This window comes from Panulirus ornatus, chromosome 20 (genome assembly GCF_036320965.1).
Source record: "Panulirus ornatus isolate Po-2019 chromosome 20, ASM3632096v1, whole genome shotgun sequence".
Taxonomy (NCBI): Eukaryota; Metazoa; Arthropoda; class Malacostraca; order Decapoda; family Palinuridae; genus Panulirus; species Panulirus ornatus.
Window position 1 is genome coordinate 55695207 of NC_092243.1, and position 24506 is coordinate 55719712.

Below are 24506 nucleotides of genomic sequence, written 5' to 3' on the forward strand. Positions count from 1 at the left end.
GAGTGGCATTAACGTAGTTGTAACTATTTTCCACTGAAATAATAGCTTTAGAGATATTATGAAACAGATGATAGAGTAGAGAAAGGGGCTGAATGCGATGTATAATCTTCATTCAGTCTCAAAATGATCGACGGCTGTAGTACCAACAATTAATCATTTGTTCCGAGATACTGAGTGAGTACGCTGGTGATGGTGGAAGTAAAGGGTCATCTAAGCCACTGGCTTCTGTTATCAAATCTCACAGAGTCCCACTTGAACACATGCTTCAGAAGTATGTGCCAAAGTACAATTGTATGTGACAGATGGTGGAAATACTTCAGTTCCTGATTTATTGTAATGGGTTTCATCTTTACTTGTAGTTCTTCATTTATTAGACTTTTATTATTTTCTTAATGATAAAGCTGTAGACGTTAATAACAAGGAAAATGGGCAAAATTTCCTGTGGTGCACTACATATTACCTTTGTGTTGGTACACTCTGAGCACAAGAAAAGAAAAGGTTATATTTCAGAACAATCTTCCTCATAAAGAAAAATGCAATTTTCAAATTCCTCAGAAGACCACTAGTGATCTGTGGGTGTATGTATATATTTCGTATCCTTTTTTTTTTTTAATCTCTTTCATCATAGAAGATATAGGTACGTTAAGAAGGTGGAGGTCATGTCAAAGGTGTGGGCGATATGAGAGTACATCGCTCTGATATCGAGAACAGTAATAAGGGTGAGGAGCCTGCTGAGGTCATTGCTTTGCTCAGCTGAGGACGTATGTGTAAGTGTATGTTGGACCTTATGCTTAGAAGGGGAAGATAACAATCACAGTCTCATCTGTTATTCATTACGATAGCTTTGTACGGTATCACTAATTGTGCTGTTTTATTTTCTAAAACCAGTTTATTTAGAAAACAGCTTGCTGTGAGTGAGACAAGTGGCCTCACCCTGTGGCTGCAACCCAGCTAGGAATAACTTTCATTTACCTTGTAAAACAGATGATTCTTCGTTTCTTCAACCTTTTCCTGCGGCTGAAAGAGGTGACGTCGTCCATAGCGTTCATGGTAGGCGTCAGTGTCTACTCCCTCCCCTACCCTGCACTGCCCTGAGGCCACCCGCCGCTGCAGTCGCAAGGTACACATCCCGTCCACACTCGCGTCTACCGCACCTCCTCTCTTTATCATCACACTAGCGATCTTCATGACGTGATCGCAAGTCATACCCACATTCCTCTCTTCCGGCTTATGTTTAACCCTTCTGGAACAGAGTGTGGTCACCGCGTTAGACCAGCGAGGGTGGCGAGGCTAGTGACTGCAGCGGCAAGGGCCTCAGGACTTTCTGCTAATGATTTTCCCCCTCCATATACCATTACAAGAATGCTATACCTGTTTATTTTTCTTCATAAGGCCCGGGCACGCTATTATTTTCTTTTATTTAATTCCCTAAATGGAAAGTAATTTAGCCAAGTGTCTGTTTCTGGAGTACCTGTAACCCTGAGTCGTCAGACCTTTTCCTCTCACTTCTTGTACACCTTGGCGAACTTTTCCTCCTCATCGTCCAGTACGCTCTCCTCTCCGTGTTAACATATACCCATTTCCTACTCTTTGGAATCTTAGAGTTAAACATTGAAACCTCTCTATGACCGCATTTTATCCAACTGGATGCTGGTCATCAGACACAAAGATTATTACAACTCTTCAACATTCCCTAGTCCCTCTCCTCCACTCTGCCATCATGAGACTCTTGCCGGGCCTTCCAAGTCAATTGCTGCTGAACCCTCAGGCGGTGTACATCACCATCTGGCAACGAGCAGGTTGATTTTGCTATCATTGGCCACTTCCTCGCGCGAACAAACTTCCAGCAAGTGTATCAGCGTTAACACATGATCGACGAACAACCTGAAGGTTACTTTCAGATGTTCACACCGAAATCGTTAAAAGTTAATCGACGACATTATTCTTTTTCACTATCTTCTCAAAACATATTTCTTGTTTAGGAAGAAATATACTTTGAGGGATAAACAATATTAGTTTATAATGCTGTAGCTAAGTGTTTACATCAAAATTACCCTGAATCCTAATGACGACAGCAGAGAGTGGAGGCGTCATCTCAACAAGGAGGACTAATCTTATCTTGTTACATAATCATTACCTATAACCGCTTTCTCCGAGTCTCGGTCTTACATATTCGTTTTCTATTTTTTCATAATTCTAGCTGATTCTGAGGTACTTCGATATGTTCCTTAAACTGAAGGACCTCACTGGCTCGACCACCTTCCAGGTTTGTAACCTCCCACACGCACCTCACCCACATACCAGGCTATGCCAGTTGAGTAACTGGCGACTTGAGACGCTCCTTTGGCTACACTATTCTGTTCTGTAACTCACCATCCACGAAGTGCAGAGAATCGTGGCTGGAAATAAACATTGTGTCTTTAGTCAAGCTATGAAGGAAACAGAGTATATATTGTGGACTTGGTATCTGCACTGGTTTTTAGTACAACGGTGGAGCGAGGAGCCTGGTGTGTGTGTGTGTGTTTGGCGGTGGGAGCTGTGTTGTCATGAATTTATTAGTGTCGCGCTTACCAGCCAGACCCGGATGCACCCTGCATGCGTCAGATTCACGCTAGATTAAAATTCTTCTGTTGCCGTCATTGTTTTCGTAGTTATAGACCACGAGTGCATTTTTTTTTTCTTTTTTAGAGTAGCTGTAGGAAGTTAAGTTAATCTGTTACGTTACGAATTGAACTTATCCTGTGTGTTGTGTGAATAACTGGATGTTTCACTGTTTTGATGGCTGTATTCATTTTTTTATTTTTCGCTGTTTCAAGAACTGCTTTTTTTCTCTTTTAGTTAATTCATTCCCTATTTTGACTCCTTCTTTAGTGTAGTTTAAGGTGTGTAGTGCAACCTTGATCAGAAAATCTAGGCCCTGCTGACTCACTGGAGAAGTTGTAACGCCACACTCCCAGCTCGGCTGCAACTATTCTCGATTATACTGAAATAAGCTTTGGCTACGCTTTCATGAACCCAAACTAGATGAATTAGCCCTAATTAGACTGTAACTAGCCCTACTTAGGGTAGCTATTAACACTATAGTTGTGACTAGTTCCATAAAGTGAAGGTCAACGCTGACCTCTCACTGATAGGGAATATTAATTGGGCATTTCCTCCTAACACCATTAAATGGAGCAGTAAGACGGGCGCAGTGATACTCGTAATTGAACTGATTGAAGAACAGAAATACCAGGAAAAGAAATAGATAATAGAAATGTGTGAAAAAGCCAGAGACAGTATCTTGGAACTATGTCGGCCTTCTCCCGGGGCTTGATGTATAATCCATCTTGGTGAACACAGTTGCTGCCACATCGATTGCAATGTGGGTGGCTACCGCTTGCTTGCTGAAGGACGACATATTGTCTCATAATTGTTTTCTTTAATGGTCTAGTTCTGTGACTTTTTTTTTCATAATGGAGCTTCTTATATGATAATTCAAGTGAAAAGGTAAATTCTGTCTCTGTCATATCATCTTTACTTTTATGTAAGGGATATGAGATGCCAGGGTACATATCTAAAATCAGCTTTGTTGGACACGAATTCTGATGAAGCGTCGCATAGCAGACGATAATTATCATGGGACAGAATGTCATCGAAAGAGTATCCTTGTTAACTTGCTAGTACCCAGCGTCCGTCAGACTGGAAGTAACTCTATTGGTGATCAAAAAAAAATAGTAAGGCAGTGACGTCCAGTCCCTGTTTCCTGTATAGTATACGTAGAGGTAGCCATACAAGACATGGAGTCATCAGTGTTGATATTACTGACAGCGAGTGTAAAATGTATCCTCATCAAAACACTGTTAGTACCTCTATCCTCAACAGTTTAACCAAGGTGGGCATCCTCATATGTCTTATTCCTTCTAATTCATCAAAAGATAAGACTGAGAATAATTTGAAATCAGACGTAAACTCCCTGGTCCGCAGTGTGATTCACACCAAATGTCATTTGGGACAGTAGCCCATAACTTTGCGCTTCTTTAAGAAAGTTACTCTGAATTCAAATGTTTCCTTTAAGAATCTATTATTCTCTTTGAATTGAAGGAAGAATGTAATCTTTCTCTCTGATATAGAATAATTCTCTGATAATATAATCTATTTCATATTTCAAATATTTCTGTACGACACGTGCAGGATCCACAATCTTGTCTTTGGGAACCAAAATCACTTCTTGGGAAATATTAAATCGATGGACTCCTGCCGGTGTCATCCTCGTGAGAATTGCTCGCAGAATCTTGAAGCTTTGAATGCGCAGCTAGTCTAGGATCTGACCAGCAAACATTAGCGTATTGAAGGCTGCAACAAAACAGGTGAGCATCACTCCTACCCCTGTAAAGAAAAAATACTGTGAACTTGATTTTTTCTTTTCACAGTTTTCTTCAATTCCAAATTTACGCGAGTGAAACATTTGGAAATTTAGGGTCAAAAAGTGTCTTGCATTTGTATCTAGATTTTTAACTCGAGATCAGCTGTCTTTCTCTCCAGACGACAGGTGTCACAGCCGTATGTGTAAACGAAAAAAATAGTTTTTCCATAGATTTTTCTTTCTCCAGTGTCACCTTTCAGCCGATGTAAGTGATAGCACTGACTTGAAGTGCTTATATCATGGTGTTATACGGTATGTGTCAGAGCACTGATAGACCCAGAACGGACCCTGTGCATCATAGGCACATGTGACCGGGTGCACAAATAATGAGAATGTCTTTACATACACTCACCGCTCGAAGTGCCTCCCTCTTTCCCTACTGTATCTGTTGTGCGTAGTTTTCCATGTTGCTCGTCTTGTCACTGATTATGGGGAAAAACTTTGAGGTAGTTTATAGAACTAACCATCCAAATTAGGGTCCATGTGATACGTGAGCCATTCAGATAAATAGATGCTGTGTACGTTCGTTTTTTCAAGGAATTTGTGTAGTGTTCCACTTCAGTTTAAGTGGCGCTTATCAGGTGTGGACCCAGAGTTGTTCGGACCGTCCACAATACCCAGGTAGTGTTTAACGACCTAAAGATCACTGACTATAGTTGAGATACATTGATAGCCTAGTAAATTGCGTAACAGTACAGTACAGCATATGCACCATTATGGTACACAGCCATGATTGACTCGAATAACACCACCACTTGTCTTTCCTTCCCTCAGGATCTGGACATGAACAAGGATGGCACAGTTACCCCTAAGGAGTTTAAGGAAAAGATGGAACAGCAGAAGAACTACACTACGTGAGTTAGCTCTCAAGGCATTATTGTCTGTAAGATAGAAAGAGGTTTGAACCCTTTCTTTGGACATTATACATTCTAAGTCTTTCTGTCAATGAACGCAAAGCATTTCACTTCACAGCATAACATTTGCATGCGAGAAATTAGTCGAAATACATCATTTTTATGGTATGTTATGGTTCATGATGAGAATTAACACAACGAACCTCTTATTACAAGTTATGTGGCCCAACCCTTCCATATCTTGCAGAGAGGAGATCAACTTTCTCTTGATGTGTTGTGACTGCAACCACGACGGCAAGATTGACTACGTGGAGTTCACCGAGCGCTTCCATAACCCGGCCAAGGAAATCGGTTTCAACTTAGCGGTGCTGCTCACCAACCTCTCGGAGCACATGCCCAACGACCCGCGCCTCGCTAGGTTCCTGGAGGTGCGTCAGCGTTGACTGTTTCAAAAGCTTCGTCATTCTTTTGCATGTTGCAAGACTCATATATGATTCATAGTAACAGTAGTCCTATATACATATTGTTCGGTGTTCTTCATATGAAGGATAACTTGCTTTCTCTCCGGCAATCTCAGACAGCAGGTTCAGTCCTCAACTACTTCGAACCATATCTCGGTCGCATTGAAATCATGGGCAGCTCCAAGCGCATAGAAAGAGTATACTTCGAGATCAAGGAGGAGAACATTGACCAATGGGAAAAACCACAGATTAAGGAATCAAAGCGCGGGTTCTTCTACGCCATCGTGACTGAGGGAGACAAAGAAAAGTTGGAAGCTTTCGTTAACTTCTGCGAGGACGCCATTTTTGAGATGCAGCACGCAGCGGCTCTCATGGAGGACGAGGATGACGCCCTAGCCAAGAAATCCAACGCTGAAGGTCTCATGTACCTCAGTGAAGACGAAGAGGAAAAGTGAGCACTGGCACATTTATGTTTACTTTCAAGAATTTTCTTACACAGTTTCACTACCTTTGAAGACAAAAGAGTAGGTCATGGATAACAATCCAAAGACTAACCACAAGTTTCTCTTGCAGAGATTTATGGTGTATAAAGGAATAATGAAATACAGGACATAGATATAGCAAATTGAAAGAAAATTCAGCCTCGCTGAAGATAACTTTTCACTTACTGACAATGTAACATCTTGCAGGCAATCTGGTAATACTTATCTATCTATCTATCTGTCTGTCCATTTATCTGCCTATCTATCTGTCTATCTATCTAACTATCTATCTATCTAGCTATGCTTTTTCTTATACATTCGACGTTTCTCACTATATCGAGGTAATGCCAGGAACAAACGACAACAACGGTTTCCTATCCTCTCTTCCACTATGTACTGAAGTTTTTTCTCTCTCTCTTTAGCACGCATTACAACAAAGTCATTTCAAATTCCTCGCTTGCAGAACGGGAATGGACCTGGTGAAGTCAAAGATTGGAGCAGTGAAGGACAATCTCTGCGAGACGCTCTCTGTGTTAGCGCCGTCTAACGTGAAGAAAAAGTTCAAAGAGATCAAACAGATGAGCAGCACTGAACTGGCTGTCGGGTTCTGTCGTTTACTCTTCTTGGTGATGTACCAAAGCTTCGCCGGCGTCTTCTTTGTTCTTCGTAAAGTGTGGGGCGCCGTCATGAGCCTTATGGAGGGCCCGCCCGCCGAGAAGGTAAGCAAGCCCTTTTGCTCCTGTCTTTTGTCTCATAACTTCATGAACCTATCATCGTTCCATGATTCCGAGAGACGGGTGTTTCCTAGTTTTAACATAATTCAGATATCACTTACTATCGTCTCTTCCAGTGAATAGATCTTGATGTTATGTGTAGCAGACTTTTTTGCTTTTACTTTATTTGGATCTCTTCGTACTTGATGATTATCCGTAGTGTGGAATTACGTGCTACTGTTGTGTTCTCCACATTCGTTTACTCATCATTTGTAGTGTTGTTCCTACTGTGCTCATACTCATGCTTATTGTAACCTGGAAATCTGTGTGGTTTTCTTGTGTCAAAGCAAAAGAAAGAGAGAGATTACGCAACGGGGAAAGATTACTTTAGGAAGGGGGAGATTAGAGGAAGATTATCTTGTGAAAAAAGTTTCCCTCAGAAGAGTGTGATTAAATCAGAGAAAAGGAAGATTATCTCAAAAAGAAGTAGATTATACTAGGAGAGATTACCTTAGCAAAGAGAAAGATTACCTAAGGGCAAAGGGAAATTACCTTAGGAGAGGGGATGAGTACCCGAGGAAAAAGGTGAGTTACCTCAATTACTGTTAGCTCCGGTGATCGTACGAGGGTTTTCACATCCTGTCTAGGCAAGCGGGAAGGGCGCCCTAGTTACGCTGCAGCTGTGAGCTGACAATAAATTTTTTGACCTTGTGCCTCAGGTTCAGGAGAAGGAAGAGAAGTCTGGACCGCTAGTGCCTTTAACAGTTCCAGCGTTACCGGATGTCATGGAAGTTGAGAGTGCGCCGTCTGCTGCAGAGATCAAACCTGAAGGAGAACAGTAAGTGGTCTTCACGAAGAACAAGCTGTTGCCACAAGTGAAGATTTGCAGAGAGTGGAGCATTGAGAGATTTCCTTCGCTCTTATATTTGTGCATTCCATAACTCTGCAATGGGTGATGTCAATACGTTCAAACTTGGCATAAGCAGTGACTTTAACTTTCTCTAAGGCTGTTGTATTTATTGGATGACTCATTTGCATGTATCAGATATAAACGTGGCACTGTCTATGTATCAATCTACAAAACAGTGACTACCTAACGTCAGAGTTAGCGTTTTCTAATTGCTCTGTTGTGCACAGACTTTCTCGTAGATCAGGTTTCGTTAACATCTTCCATAATATAAAGAATGAATTATATCACATCGTTGTTGCTTTGTTTGATATTACATTTAACTATTCATCGTTCTGAAGTTCAAAGTAGCGCTATGGTAAACCATCAATATACTGAAAGCATTGCTTCCCTCCAGGCTCTCGCTTGAAGGCAAAGCAGAGGAGGATATGGACCAGGAAAAGATGAAACCCGTGCTGGACGCCTTGGCCGAACTGAAGGAGGACATTACCCCCGAGCAGGCTCTAGCTGCGGTGAGGTAAGTCGCCTTGGCTGGCTGGGAGGTAGAGGCTGTTGCTATAGCGCTGTCATGATTGTGAATCTGAGCAGAGCTGATGGTATATCCAAGAATCACAGGAACCGAAAGAAAACCTTCCCACGACCAACGCTCAACCGCACAGCTGCTCGACCTTGGTCAGATGAAATGCGTGTGTGGGGAGATGAAGTGTATGTGTGGTATGTGTGTACGGGGAGACGGCTGGCTGGTAGCAGAGGTCAGATGAAATATGTGTGTGTGTAGGGGAGGGGGGGACGTATGGCTGGTAGCAGAGAGCTGATCTAAGCAGAGCTAATGGTCAAGGAGGCAAAGTTTACTCACACAGCAAGAGCAAGATTGGTGGAGTGTACTAGGATGACTCCTCTCAACCAGTAAAGGATGCATGAGGATGCATACACATTTTGTAAGAATCTATTTTAAAAGCTGATTCTTGTGATCGTTGCATTATTTTTCAATCCTTTTGTGTTTCATCTCCATCTTACGAATGCAGATGAAAGAAAGATTCGGATGTAACCTCAGGCTAGAGAGGTGCTTGTGCGCTAGAACCCTACTTACTGCCTTTTCTTTTCTTTTTTTTCTTTTCCTTCCATTTGTTTGATTAAGGTGCGCTTGGTTTTGCCTTATAGTCTGTTACATTTCAACCCTTGCCTGGGCCCTGCCACTTCCTTGTATGGGTCTCTCCCTGGTGTGTTCTTTCATCAACCTGAATATGTGAGGGTTGGGGTTCCCTGTTTCCTAGAGGTTCAAGTAGTATCATCCAAACCTTTACCAATCTTGTGATTTACACTTGTGATCATCTCCTGCATCAGGTGAAATCTGTGACCCTTTACATCAGACAAAAGCAGAATGTTCCTCTATTTCGTAAACGTATAAAAGCCATATTCTTAAGGAATGAGGCTGTTGGGGAAAAAAAAATATATTCCATTCATTATCAGGTTTGGTGTCTGATGTACTACCCTCGCATGATTTTTGGAAAAGTTGCCTCAGCCGGAATAAGTATCCCTAATATCCCTAATTCAGAACTTTTAGTCATGCTTATCATTAACTTGTGGACGATGCAGACGAGGAGCTGTTCTCTGAAAAGAACATAGAGATATGTAAACATCAAGACACTTTTTGTGTTCTGCTGGTCATTGGCTGAGATCTCTCACGGACGGGTTACTTTATGAGCCGTGATAGAACGTGTGGAAGGAGAGTAGCGAACTAAGGCAGCATTTTACCACAGGGCGTCGGAGAAGAAGGCGATGGAGACAGCTCAGCAGGCAGCCATGAAGGAGGCCGAGGAGCAGCCCTCAACCGCCGCCGCAGAACCACCGCCAGTCGCACAGGTGAGTTCATTTGGCCCAGTCCTTGGGACTGTAATTAGCCTCAGCAGTTCACTCGACTGTCTCAGTATTGCTACATTCGCTTATAACCTGTCTTACTACTCTAGTGTCCCTTCCTCGATCCACTACTTAGATTATTCAACCTTCGTTTACTGTCGACCAAAGTCGCCACCTCCTGAGTTTGCTATCTTAAGGTCACCATAGGAGATTATACTGGGTAGATAACCGAAAGTCACTGCCTAATTTATTTACCCGAGGCGTCTACACAGACATATAAGGTCATTACTACAGAAGGTAACGTCTTTATACTATATTAGACCACTGTTTGGACGCTGTCTGTCACTATAAGGGCTCATTATTAGGCTCGATTACCCGAAATCAGTTTATTAGCAGTGCACCCAGACCTTCTCTCTAGATAGGCGTGCTATCTAGTATTTACTGAGAGTCACTACCTGACGTAATACATATGGTGGTCACTATAGGTTCATCACCTGGGTTACCCACTTAAGGATATTTTCTCGATTCAGTGGCTGACTTATTGCCCACGGTTCACTGTCTGTTTTTCTACCCTGGGTCACTCACTGCCTAGACTCCACCTGTCTCCAAGACCTAGTTCTTGCCCATCTCTCTGTTCGAAAATTCCTCACAACTTTCCTGTTTCCTTCGACTATTCTGTTCTTCCACCTCTTAATTCATTCAACATACTTGGTTTACTGCAAGATCCACTCTACCTTGGAAACCCCATATTACTGTAATAGCTAAGTTTGCCTTTAAGAAACTGGCAATCCTGTTTAGATGTCATAATTTCTATTCTTCAAAATTCCAAACAGTTGCTCTCTTTATACAAAGGATTGACCCGTCCTTATACAGAGTCCTGCTCTCACATCTGGGGTGGTTCTAGCTCTGTATCCTTACTTGACAGAGTTGAGTCGACAGCGGTCTGACTCATCAACTCTTCCAGGCTAACTGGAAAACTTGACTCATCTGCTCTGCGTTGCAATGTTGCTTCATTTTCCATTTTCTATAGATATTACCGAGGCTTTTGCTCCTTCCGAGAGGTTGGTGCTAGTGTGCCTCCACCACCAGCTAGACCACGCATTACTCTGCAACCTGCTGTATCACATGACTTCTGTGAGGCCGTCGGCAACTCAAGGTTTTGATGTCTGTTTCTTTCCCTACACATCGCAGCTCTGGAACTCTCTGCCCTCTCATGTCTTTCCCAGTAACTATGATCTGTCACGTTTCAAAAGATGTCTTCCACTTACTCCAAAATTCATGAATACTCTCCCTTGTCTCTTCTTTTCCTCTTTCATTAACCTCTCTATATTTCGATCAAGGCCCGGCCTTGATGAGGAGTATTGTCCTTGACTTGGGCCTCCAGCGTAAAAAAGAAAAAAAAAACTGGACTCACACTGTTGTTCACTAACCTGAAATCAGTAATCAGATTTATGACTTGGCTTGGGTTACAACTTGGGATACCTCCTTAGTTCGTTGCATGGGATCAGTGTCTCACCTTTACCACCTGGCTTCCTTCAAGACCATGATTACCTACCTATTCTTACGAGCTGTGACAAGTACTTAAGCCCTTTAGTCTAATTTTCGAAGATATCAATAACAGAGGATTATATACTTAACGAAAGAAGTGGGAGTATGTGTAATTGCAATAGCTTTTTCTGTTTCCATATTTCAAGAATCTGTACTAACATTAGGCTCTTCAAGGCTAAGGCATCGTCAAGGGCCATTTTATCAATCATTAGAAACTAACAGGCAGTACCCTGAACAGCCTTAAACTAACAAGGCAGTACCCTGAACAGCCTTAAACTAACAGGCAGTACCCTGAACAGCCTTAAACTAACAGGCAGTACCCTGAACAGCCTTAAACTAACAGGCAGTACCCTGAACAGCCTTAAACTAACAGGCAGTACCCTGAACAGCCTTGAAACAATGGTAGCTTTTTTCTTTCGTGGCACGAATTGGAGATTAGTTTGGTTCGGAAGTTAGATTTTCTCATCCTGATTTTCTTGAAGGCGATGTACCTTACTTTGGAGGAGCATTTTGTCTTTCCTTTCTCTGGAATGCCTTTCTGAAAGAGTCTCCAGAGTTTAGCTTTAGGGATTTTACTTTTCTTTTAAAATGTAGCTAAATTTTATATTAGTTTTAGATAAATAACTTTACTGCTTTTTACAATTACATGTTACTAATACTCAAATTAATCATATTAACTCGGCTTATATACCCGAAATTTTCCTGATTGTGCCTATTAAATGTATGATGTTATTTTTTTTTCTTAACATGCTGCTTATCAGGATTCTGCTACTCCCAGTCTTAGAACTGTCCCATCCCCAACATCACAGACAACCCCAGCCGTCATCAGCGCAACACCATTATTCTCACCAGCACCTCAACCATACTCAAACATCCCCAGCCCGCCTCGCTCCAGCCTACCACCCCAGCCTACCTCCTTCCACAGTTCTCGATCCACGCATCCCACTATCCCTGAGAATAGCATCATTACATCTGTGGTAGACAGTCCCACGGACACCTCCACGTCCACTGGTATATTCAGCTCGAGCAGTGCTGCACCAGCTGACGCGTCGGTGCGAGTGAGGAAGAGTGCCACCCTGCCGTCCCTCCGCCCTGACCATGCGACGGGGGTCATGCACTCCCTCAGTGAACAGTCCATACTCGCACGACACCAGGGCCATGATCGCAGACACTCTCCTGTCCAAGATTCTTCTCGCATATCTAGTTCACTCTCTTTCGTCTCTCATCCTCGTTATCTCTAGCATCTAAGACAATTCCATTCACATCTGTAGCTTCGACTGTAAAGCACAGCCCTGCGAAGCCTACATCGTCATCGTCACTCTCAGCTAGAACTAGACATTCCACGTCACCACCATCTACATCATCCTTTCCACACTTTCGCTCAGGTCACAAACCAACGTCTTCTAAATCTATGCCGTTAAACTTAAGTCAGTCCCTCACAGAGCCTTCCTTGCTCTCCGCGGCGCCCGCTGCGGCGGCAGTACCTTCTCCAAGTGCCCCACTGCAGTCCACCTCAGTTAGTTCACCTACTACACCATCACCATCATCGACGAGTCAGAGAGTGTCCTCCCCACCGCAACTTTCTCACTCTCAGTCAACGCCAGCAGTGTCAGCGAGTTCTCCTTCATCAGGCCCTTTGCCGTCACCCTCATCCCACTCGTTCACTGTCTTGACCAGTACCGCCCACTCTTTGCCACTGTCATCATTACAAACTGGACAGACATCGTCTTTCGTTGGGGACCCTGGCTCCTCACCCGCTAGCCAGCAGCCACATGCCTCGTCCTCCCTCTCCCAGCCATCTTTACAACAGGCTTCCATTTCTCCGTCTACCACTTCAGATGTAACGGAAGTACCCGTCACCGCTGTGCCACTACACATAGAAACTGTACAGGTAGACGACGTTCTCTCGCTTACTATATCACAGCCTGCCACGTCACAGGACCCTGACTCACTACTGACTACTTCAAAATCAGTCTCATCTGAGTCTCTCTTATTAGAGACCACCCTATTACAGTTTTCATCTTCCCAGAAATTTCTAAACGAAGAAAATCTCTATTGTTCTCCCTCATCGCATCACGACCCATCACTTCTCCATCCATCACATATTGACCCTTCACAGCTTACTCCATCTCCGCCAACTCCTACACAACCTCATCCATCCGAAGCTACTCCAGTTCGGCCTCCCACTCCTCCAGCTCCCGCGGCGTCACACCCCAGCACGCCCAGTCCTGGAGTGTTACAGAAAATGGTCAGCTTCAGGGTAAGGTGGCATTACAGCAGGCGGAAGTGGAAATATCCGTTACTGTAACATTTGTCTTGTAATCATTCCGTCAGGAAGTAAACATGTAACTATGATAACCTCAAGAACACTGTGGTATATTAGTTTGTCGTCCGCAGCGATAATAGGTATAACGGAACATTTAATAGATTTTTTCTAATCGCACGATTCGTAGTTTATAGAATCATTCTCAGTTTCTTGATTTTCCCCTCAAGTTTTTTCAACTAACATTGTAGCTAAGTAGATAGGGCTAGTATCCTGCCTAGCCTTGAGTGAAGGTTAGTGGTGGTATGAATGAAGGTAAGTGAAGAACATACTATTAACCAAATAAAACTTTGCTCTACAGGTAGACCTGAGCAGTTACAACAAGCGAGCAGTCAGCTTCCTGGCCAGAAACTTCTACAACCTCAAGTACGCAGCTCTTGTCCTTGCCTTCTGCATCAACTTCATCTTGCTCTTCTTTAAGGTTAGTCGGCGCTTGTACTGATATATAGCTCTGCTCACTGAGTCTTAGTTTGACCTCAACTTCTTTTGAAAACAGTCGAAAAATGATCTGTTTAAACAGCAAAATAGGGTTGTGAGACGGCAATTCCATCCCTGATGAAGTGGGTGTCCCTACATTATTGCCAGACTGCAGGGATGGGGTCTGGGACTCCCTATTTTGTAACATTTCCCAAAATGGTGCTTACGTGACCTTGATCCAACCCATGTGAATGGGAAGGAAGCTTAGCATATAAGTCCTGTAATTGGGTTATTAAGTGTGTGAAAGTTTTTGGACGTGTCTTACCTGTCATTCTGACAACCACAAGAATAAGGAGGTGGACGGTGAAGCTCCCGGTTACAAAGGTACGCCACCACACTCAGACAGTCTCCACACTACGCTAGAGAACGTCAGGACCACATTGGCAGATCAGGTGTACGATTACAAACCTTAGCAGAACAGACGACCTGCAAGTCAATAACAGCAGCAGCAGCAGCAACAACAACAACAGCAACCCTTCATCTTGCTTACTTGCTGCATCGAAGATAATACAGCAATTTTCATGGAAGCTAATTCATTTTTATATATGTTATCTGAGATGGCGCGGACAACTGAAACCCTAATCAAGGCCATCTTATTATCGATATATACATATATATATATATATATATATATATATATATATATATATATATATATATATATATATATATATATACATATATATATATATATATGTATATATATATATATATATATATATATATATATATATATATATATATATATATATATATATATATATATATATATATATATATATATATATATATATATATATATACATATATATATATATATATATGTATATATATATATATATATATATATATATATATATATATATTTATATATATATATATATATATATATATATATATATATATATATATATATATATATATATATATATATATATATATATATATATATATATATACCTTAGCCTGAGCCAGGTACCCATCTTGTCGACCAACCCCTTGGGATGAATGAACAGCTGGGTTGATTGCAGACCGGCTGCAGTAATCACGATTCGAACCTATGTGCTCGACCCTGGACGCCCCGTGAATACGTCACGGATAGAAACTCTATCCGCTACACCACGGAAGTGATCATTCTTAAAAGAAAGTTGCTTATCTTTATCTCTATAGGGCTGATCACATAGTAAAGATAGCATGAATAAGATATGATGAGATTACTGTCGCCCAGTTTTGTTTGGTTAGACCTTGAATGATTTTTTCTCAAGAAAGTGAAAAAAAAAAAGAATAAATTCTCTAAGGAAAATTCCCTAGCAATCAGGAAGACACGTCCTCACATCACTGTATAATGTTTCATCTCATGACTCATACGTAAGCGAAGCAAGTTCACTAGAGCCTTGCTTATTAGCGACACAACTGTCGTTTCCTGCTGGCTCTTTGTCGTTCCTTTCAACGTCACCTCATCGCTTTTGAGAGTGTCTCCCTCTCACATTGTCTTGGTGGCTGTCCGCTGATAATTTCGGTTGCTAAATGATTTCGAGGAGCTAACTCATTCCTATACCCCACATCACTTTGGCATTAACTCGCTGGTCCTCAGGAGTTTAGATATATGGATAAAGTCTTAAGAGGCAACGTAGAGTGACGTTCTTCTATTTGAATATCATCGACCGGCGCACATTAACAGAGAGAGAGAGAGAGAGAGAGAGAGAGAGAGAGAGAGAGAGAGAGAGAGAGAGAGAGAGAGGGGGGTGATTGCTAGAGATGATGGCTTCAGTATGCTCAACCTGGCTGGCCATGCTCATTCCTACATGCAGTTAGGCAACACTCAGGCAGTGATGACGTTACATAAGAAAATGATATTTAAGTGGGCATATAGCTGCCGTAGCTGCCCTCCGGCCAACGAAGAAGTGGCTGTGTCGCTACCTAAGTTTGGGGAGGGTAGACAGTTCACGAAAAGGTTGATGAAAACGTATCTAAACTTCTTAAAAGTTCTTGAGCGCAGAGACCTTCAGTCGCCTTCGGTATTAATGTCTCCATCCCTCACAGGTGTAGAGATATTGACTAGTGACGATAATGTATTACTCTGATGATTGGTAATGATGATGAAATGTAATGATTTTCACATGCAGCTGATGATGATATTTTTTTTTTTAACGATATCACTATTTCAGTCATGCTCTCGGGTGATGACGATATTGATAACACTAGTTTTAACAGTGATAAAGGTATTGATAATTATTCTTTATAACCATCAATCTAATTCTGTGTCTCCGTCTCTCTTTCTCTGTCTGTGTCTGTCTGTCTGTCTGTCTGTCTGTCTGTCTCTCTCTCTCTCTCTCTCTCTCTCTCTCTCTCTCTCTCTCTCTCTCTCTCTCTCTCTCTCTCTCTCTCTCTCTCTCTCTCTCTCTCTCTCTCTAATGATAATGTAATCATAGTATTATAATGTATTACAATGCTTTTGAGCCCATAGGTGAACAGAAAGAAAATATCGATATCCTTCGTATATTAGTATTCTTTAATCTCTATCTGCACTCACGAAACTAATTATTTCAATTCATCCACATCATAATTCCATGCAAACCTAGGCATCAAAGGTATGTTGTTTGACGGTGTCTTTGGTTATATGTTATTTTCCCATAATTTGCTAAATTCAGTGATGTGAGATGTAGAGATGTGTTGAGATGATGTGAGATGTCAGGATGTGTTAAGGGAATGTGGTGACTAGACAACCGGACTGCTGACAGGCCTCAGCCATCACTGGTGATGAGGAGGAGGAGGAAGTAGAGGCGGTCAACAACCCATTCGCCTTCGGTTCTGGCGACCTGCTGGGATCTGGTGATGAAGCGGTGCTGGGCGATGATGGTGGCGATGCGGAACTTGGCTCTGGGAACTTCACACTTGGCGACGACGGCGGTAGCGACGAAGACGACGATGAAGAGGTAAGCTGTGTTCACATTTGCCATCTGATTTTCACTCGTGATTACCTACCTTGTAACCTGTGTGTCTGTTTACGAAGACTCTTTCACTCGTGACTGGCATGATCATCAGATCAGAAGGATGGTGCACTTGGGTCATTTTAGGATCATGATATTTCTTATTCCTCAACCTTGATTATACAGTTCTATTATTTTATCATTGTCACAGAATTGACGCTATAGAATGTATTTCGCAGACAGGCATAGATATGTAGTAGATCTTTTTCTTGCACATTGTTAAGTAGTGTTGATTGGTATATACCCGTTGGATAGTTGGGGGGACCAGTGCCTCAACGCACATTGCAAAATAGTTCCCTTAACTCACCCGTTTGCCTCCTACTCTTACTGCCCAGATCTTTGTCTCTGATCTCTTCCAATGTCAAAAACAATTTCAAGAGTACCCAGTGGTCTGTTTGCAGTCGTATTTATCATGTTGCCACCGAGGGCTTGAGTCTTCCCCTCGTAGGCCAAGTCCAAAAATTCAATCCAATAATTGCTAAAGCTGGAGATGAATACTTTCCAGTAGGTTAAATTCTGACTATAGGAGTTTAAAGCTTTGAGCTTGTGCGGGTTGCGGGTGTGAGTGATGGTGTCCCTTCTTCCCTCAGGCTGAGGAATGGATCCACATGGACGACCGCTACTTCTACCTGGAGCACATCCTCCGCCTCTTCGCTGTCACCCATAGCATCGTCGCTCTCTGCATGTTGCTCGCTTACTACCATCTGAAGGTGCGGCTTTCCTCTCGTACAATATACACGTTGCTTTATTTTTCCAACGAAGAAATTCAATGAATATGATTTTTTTTCTCTACTTATTATCCAGTAAAATACATACAATAAGACAGATGGATTCCATCTACTGCAACTGAAAACTATACTCGCAGTGTTGAAAATATATATATATTACGTGCTATTACAGATTCCTCTGGTGATCTTCAAGCGAGAGAAGGACGTCGCTCGCCGACTGGAGTTTGATGGCGTATATGTTGCTGAGCAACCGGAAGACGACGATATCAAGGCGCACTGGGACAAGCTGGTCATCTCTGCCAAGTAAGAGCCTACGCTGTGTTCCTTGTAGCAGCTTGTAGGTCATCAAAGATTAGATCAGATTACTCCAGCAAACAATGTATAACACACACTGAGAGACGTGCTGTCAATGGAAGCGTCTGGAGTAAACCATGGAAAGTTTTGTGGGGCCTGGATGTGGAAAGGGAGCTGTGGTTTCGGTGCATTACACATGACAGCTAGAGACTGAGTGTGAACGATTGTGGCCTTTGTTGTCTTTTCCTAGCGCTACCTCGCACGCGCGCGGGGGGAGGGGGGTACCATTTCATGTGTGGCGAGGTGGCGACTAGAATAGATGAAAGCAGCAAGTATGAATATGTACATGTGTATATATGTATATGTTTGTATATGTATATGTATGTATACGTTGAAATGTATGAGTATGTGTATGTTCGTGTGTGGGCGTTTATGTATATACATATGTATATGTTGGGCCATCCTTTCAGCTGTTTCCTTGCGCTACCTCGCGGGAGACAGCGACGAAGTATGATGATGATATATATATATATATATATATATATATATATATATATATATATATATATATATATTTTTTTTTTTTTTTTTTATACTTTGTCGCTGTCTCCCGCGTTTGCGAGGTAGCGCAAGGAAACAGACGAAAGAAATGGCCCAACCCCCCCCCCCCCCATACACATGTACATACACACGTCCACACACGCAAATATACATACCTACACAGCTTTCCATGGTTTACCCCAGACGCTTCACATGCCTTGATTCAATCCACTGACAGCACGTCAACCCCTGTATACCACATCGCTCCAATTCACTCTATTCCTTGCCCTCCTTTCACCCTCCTGCATGTTCAGGCCCCGATCACACAAAATCTTTTTCACTCCATCTTTCCACCTCCAATTTGGTCTCCCTCTTCTCCTCGTTCCCTCCACCTCCGACACATGTATCCTCTTGGTCAATCTTTCCTCACTCATTCTCTCCATGTGCCCAAACCATTTCAAAACACCCTCTTCTGCTCTCTCAACCACGCTCTTTTTATTTCCACACATCTCTCTTACCCTTACGTTACTTACTCGATCAAACCACCTCACACCACACATTTTCCTCAAACATCTCATTTCCAGCACATCCATATATATATATATATATATATATATTTTTTTTTTTTTTTTTTTTTTTATACTTAGTCGCTGTCTCCCGCGTTTGCGAGGTAGCGCAAGGAAACAGACGAAAGAAATGGCCCAAACCCCCCCCCCCCATACACATGTACATACACACGTCCACACACGCAAATATACATACCTACACAGCTTTCCATGGTTTACCCCAGACGCTTCACATGCCTTGCTTCAATCCACTGACAGCACGTCAACCCCTGTATACCACATGACTCCAATTCACTCTATTTCTTGCCCTCCTTTCACCCTCCTGCATGTTCAGGCCCCGATCACACAAAATCTTTTTCACTCCATCTTTCCACCTCCAATTTGGTCTCCCTCTTCTCCTCGTTCGCTCCACCTCCGACACATATATCCTCTTGGTCAATCTCTCCTCACTCATTCTCTCCATGTGCCCAAACCATTTCAAAACACCCTCTTCTGCTCTCTCAACCACGCTCTTTTTATTTCCACACATCTCTCTTACCCTTACGTTACTTACTCGATCAAACCACCTCACACCACACATTGTCCTCAAACATCTCATTTCCAGCACATCCATCCTCCTGCGCACATCTCTATCCATAGCCCACGCCTCGCAACCATACAACATTGTTGGAACCACTATTCCCTCAAACATACCCATTTTTGCTTTCCGAGATAATGTTCTCGACTTCCACACATTTTTCAAGGCTCCCAAAATTTTCGCCCCCTCCCCCACCCTATGATCCACTTCCGCTTCCATGGTTCCATCCGCTGACAGATCCACTCCCAGATATCTAAAACACTTCACTTCCTCCAGTTTTTCTCCATTCAAACTCACCTCCCAATTGACTTGACCCTCACCCCTACTGTACCTAATAACCTTGCTCTTATTCACATTTACTCTCAACTTTCTTCTTCCACACACTTTACCAAACTCAGTCACCAGCTTCTGCAGTTTCTCACATGAATCAGCCACCAGCGCTGTATCATCAGCGAACAACAACTGACTCACTTCCCAAGCTCTCTCATCCCCAACAGACTTCATACTTGCCCCTCTTTCCAGGACTCTTGCATTTACCTCCCTTACAACCCCATCCATAAACAAATTAAACAACCATGGAGACATCACACACCCCTGCCGCAAACCTACATTCACTGAGAACCAATCACTTTCCTCTCTTCCTACACGTACACATGCCTTACATCCTCGATAAAAACTTTTCACTGCTTCTAACAACTTGCCTCCCACACCATATATTCTTAATACCTTCCACAGAGCATCTCTATCAACTCTATCATATGCCTTCTCCAGATCCATAAATGCTACATACAAATCCATTTGCTTTTCTAAGTATTTCTCACATACATTCTTCAAAGCAAACACCTGATCCACACATCCTCTACCACTTCTGAAACCGCACTGCTCTTCCCCAATCTGATGCTCTGTACATGCCTTCACCCTCTCAATCAATACCCTCCCATATAATTTACCAGGAATACTCAACAAACTTATACCTCTGTAATTTGAGCACTCACTCTTATCCCCTTTGCCTTTGTACAATGGCACTATGCACGCATTCCGCCAATCCTCAGGCACCTCACCATGAGTCATACATACATTAAATAACCTTACCAACCAGTCAACAATACAGTCACCCCCTTTCTTAATAAATTCCACTGCAATACCATCCAAACCTGCTGCCTTGCCGGCTTTCATCTTCCGCAAAGCTTTTACTACCTCTTCTCTGTTTACCAAATCATTTTCCCTAACCCTCTCACTTTGCACACCACCTCGACCAAAACACCCTATATCTGCCACTCTGTCATCAGACACATTCAACAAACCTTCAAAATACTCATTCCATCTCCTTCTCACATCACCGCTACTTGTTATCACCTCCCCATTTACGCCCTTCACTGAAGTTCCCATTTGCTCCCTTGTCTTACGCACCCTATTTACCTCCTTCCAGAACATCTTTTTATTCTCCCTAAAATTTACTGATAGTCTCTCACCCCAACTCTCATTTGCCCTTTTTTTCACCTCTTGCACCTTTCTCTTGACCTCCTGTCTCTTTCTTTTATACTTCTCCCACTCAATTGCATTTTTTCCCTGCAAAAATCGTCCAAATGCCTCTCTCTTCTCTTTCACTAATACTCTTACTTCTTCATCCCACCACTCACTACCCTTTCTAAACAGCCCACCTCCCACTCTTCTCATGCCACAAGCATCTTTTGCGCAATCCATCACTGATTCCCTAAATACATCCCATTCCTCCCCCACTCCCCTTACTTCCATTGTTCTCACCTTTTTCCATTCTGTACACAGTCTCTCCTGGTACTTCCCCACACAGGTCTCCTTCCCAAGCTCACTTACTCTCACCACCTTCTTCACCCCAACATTCACTCCTCTTTTCTGAAAACCCATACTAATCTTCACCTTAGCCTCCACAAGATAATGATCAGACATCCCTCCAGTTGCACCTCTCAGCACATTAACATCCAAAAGTCTCTCTTTCGCACGCCTGTCAATTAACACGTAATCCAATAACGCTCTCTGGCCATCTCTCCTACTTACATAAGTATACTTATGTATATCTCGCTTTTTAAACCAGGTATTCCCAATCATCAGTCCTTTTTCAGCACATAAATCTACAAGCTCTTCACCATTTCCATTTACAACACTGAACACCCCATGCATACCAATTATTCCCTCAACTGCCACATTACTCACCTTTGCATTCAAATCACCCATCACTATAATCCGGTCTCGTGCATCAAAACCGCTAACACACTCATTTAGCTGCTCCCAAAAATATATATATATATATATATTTTTTTTTTTTTTTTTTATACTATTTGCCATTTCCCGCATTAGCGAGGTAGCGTTAAGAACAGAGAACTGGGCCTTAGATGGAATATCCTCGCCTGACCCCCTTCTCTGTTCCTTCTTTTGGAAAAAAAAATATATATATATATATACATATATATATATATATATACACATATATATATATATATACATATATATTTTTTTTTTTTTTCTTTCATACTATTCGCCATTTCCTGTGTTAGCGAGGTAGTGTTAAGAACACAGGACTGGGCCTTTGAGGGAATATCCTCACCTGCCCCCTTCTCTGTTCCTTCTTTTGGAAAATAAAAAAAAAATAAAAAAAAAAAAAAAAAAAAAAATAAAAAAAAAAAAAAAAAAAAAAAAAACGAGAGGAGAGGATTTCCAGCCCCCCGCTCCCTCCCCTTTTAGTTGCCTTCTACGACACGCAGGGATTACGTGGGAAGTATTCTTTCTCCCCTATACCCTGGGATATATATATATATATAATATATATATATATATATATATATATATATATATATATATATATATATATATATATATATATATATATATATATATACATATATATATATGCAGTTTCTCACCCGAATCAGCTACCAGCGCTATATCATCAGCGAACAACAACTGACTCACTTCCCAAGCTCTCTCATCCACAACAGACTGCATACTTGCCCCTCTTTCCAAAACTCTTGCATTCTCCTCCCTAACAACCCCATCCATAAACAAATTAAACAACCATGGAAACATCACACACCCCTGCCATAAACCTACATTCACTGAAAACCAATCACTTTCCTCTCTTCCTACACATACACATGCCTTACATATATATATATATATATATATATATATATATATATATATATATATATATATATATATATATATATATATATATATATATATATATATATAGATAGATAGATAGATAGATAGATAGATAGATAGATAGATAGATAGATAGATGGATAGATAGATAGATACACACACATAACGGTCACACTAGTCCTTGATGTTGACTCATTTATTTCGTGGAAGGATAACCGCGATTCAGCAGGAGTTTAATGGTTATTAAGACTTAACAATGCAATATATGTTTTACGGAAGAAATCCGCCTCATCAGGTGTATACAATTTACAGTTGTAGCACCCAACAGAAACACAGAAACCTGTAGACCTTCTTATTGCCATGTCTGAGCAGAAATTAAGGTGTGGGTGACCGTTAGAGGGAGCAGTGGAGGGTGGAGATGGCAGAGTGCGGTCAGGAGGAGGTGGCTACGGTTGGGGTAGCTGGTTGACCTGGGTAACCACATATGTGTTAAGTTCATTGTCTTGTACTATTCTGTCCTGCACTGATGCAGATCTGCATGTCTGTGTGCGTGTGACTATTGTTGAAACTGTGAATTTTATGCACCTGATGAAGCAGAATTTTTCCATAAAACATGTCGTGTTTTGTAAAGTTTCAATAAAACCATGAGAACTCTTGTTAAAGTGCGAGCGTCCTTACATGATATATATCTATATATATATATATATATATATATATATATATATATATATATATATATATATATATATATATATATATATATATATATATATATATAATGACATTTATTGGTTCATAAACAGTCATTCTTGCAGTTTATTGAGGTATTCGATTCATTGTGCAAAACTGATCATTTATGAAGGTGCAGGCAACTGCCCCATGAAAGATCACAAGTTAGCACCATCTAGTCATGATAATGATAGCTCTGGTGAACGAGATAAGTCTTTACACTGTGCACTTTTGCAATAACATGAGGTGATCGCTTTTTCCAGGAGCTTCCCCAACAACTACTGGGACAAGTTCGTCAAGAAGAAGGTCCGACAAAAGTACAGTGAGACCTACGACTTCGACGCTATCTCCAACTTGCTAGGAATGGAAACGACCATGAGCTTCAAACAGGAGGAGGCTTCGACCGGCATCATCGGCTAGTGAGTATCGCTGACACGAAGATAGTCTTAGCTTTCCAGTGGCTTAGGAGCGGAGCATTCTTTGCAAGCGTTCCATCCTTACATTCTGGGAATCTACCGATGTATTTGTTGATACTCTCATGCACAGATCACAAGTGAAAAGGGGTTGGACTGTAGTCTATTTCTCATGCAAGATTATCAGTGCATTTAGTTGGTGCGTGACTTAATTTTGCTTCTGTCTTCCATTACAGTCTGACTTCGGTAGACTGGAGGTACCAGATCTGGAAGGCAGGCGTCACAATCACAGACAACGTAAGTCGTCACTCTCTCTCCGAGGATGAAGCAGTGTCTTATGGCCATATTATATCTGTAGCTCTGTGGGATACTGTCTGGTGCTGGAGACGTATAGTATGAGTGAACTGCAGAAATAGCAAATATCCTTTAGTTTATAGTAGGTTTAACTTCTGGTTTATTACAGGAACCAGAAAGTAAGCATGAGAAGCGTGGGAGGTGGGC

The 24506-nt window shown here is 41.9% G+C and overlaps 1 protein-coding gene across 1 annotated transcript in view; it reads left to right on the plus strand.

Moving 5' to 3' along the window:
* LOC139756016 (ryanodine receptor-like) overlaps positions 1–24506 on the plus strand; it is a 494517-nt gene that overhangs the window by 462988 nt on the left and 7023 nt on the right. Inside the window, 14 exon segments of the mRNA XM_071674954.1 lie at positions 2201–2266; positions 5180–5259; positions 5507–5687; positions 5837–6171; positions 6666–6921; positions 7635–7753; positions 8220–8339; positions 9583–9685; positions 13852–13971; positions 16769–16963; positions 17608–17727; positions 17918–18048; positions 23856–24011; positions 24242–24302. Of these exon segments, the coding sequence (XP_071531055.1) occupies positions 2201–2266; positions 5180–5259; positions 5507–5687; positions 5837–6171; positions 6666–6921; positions 7635–7753; positions 8220–8339; positions 9583–9685; positions 13852–13971; positions 16769–16963; positions 17608–17727; positions 17918–18048; positions 23856–24011; positions 24242–24302 (2043 nt within the window).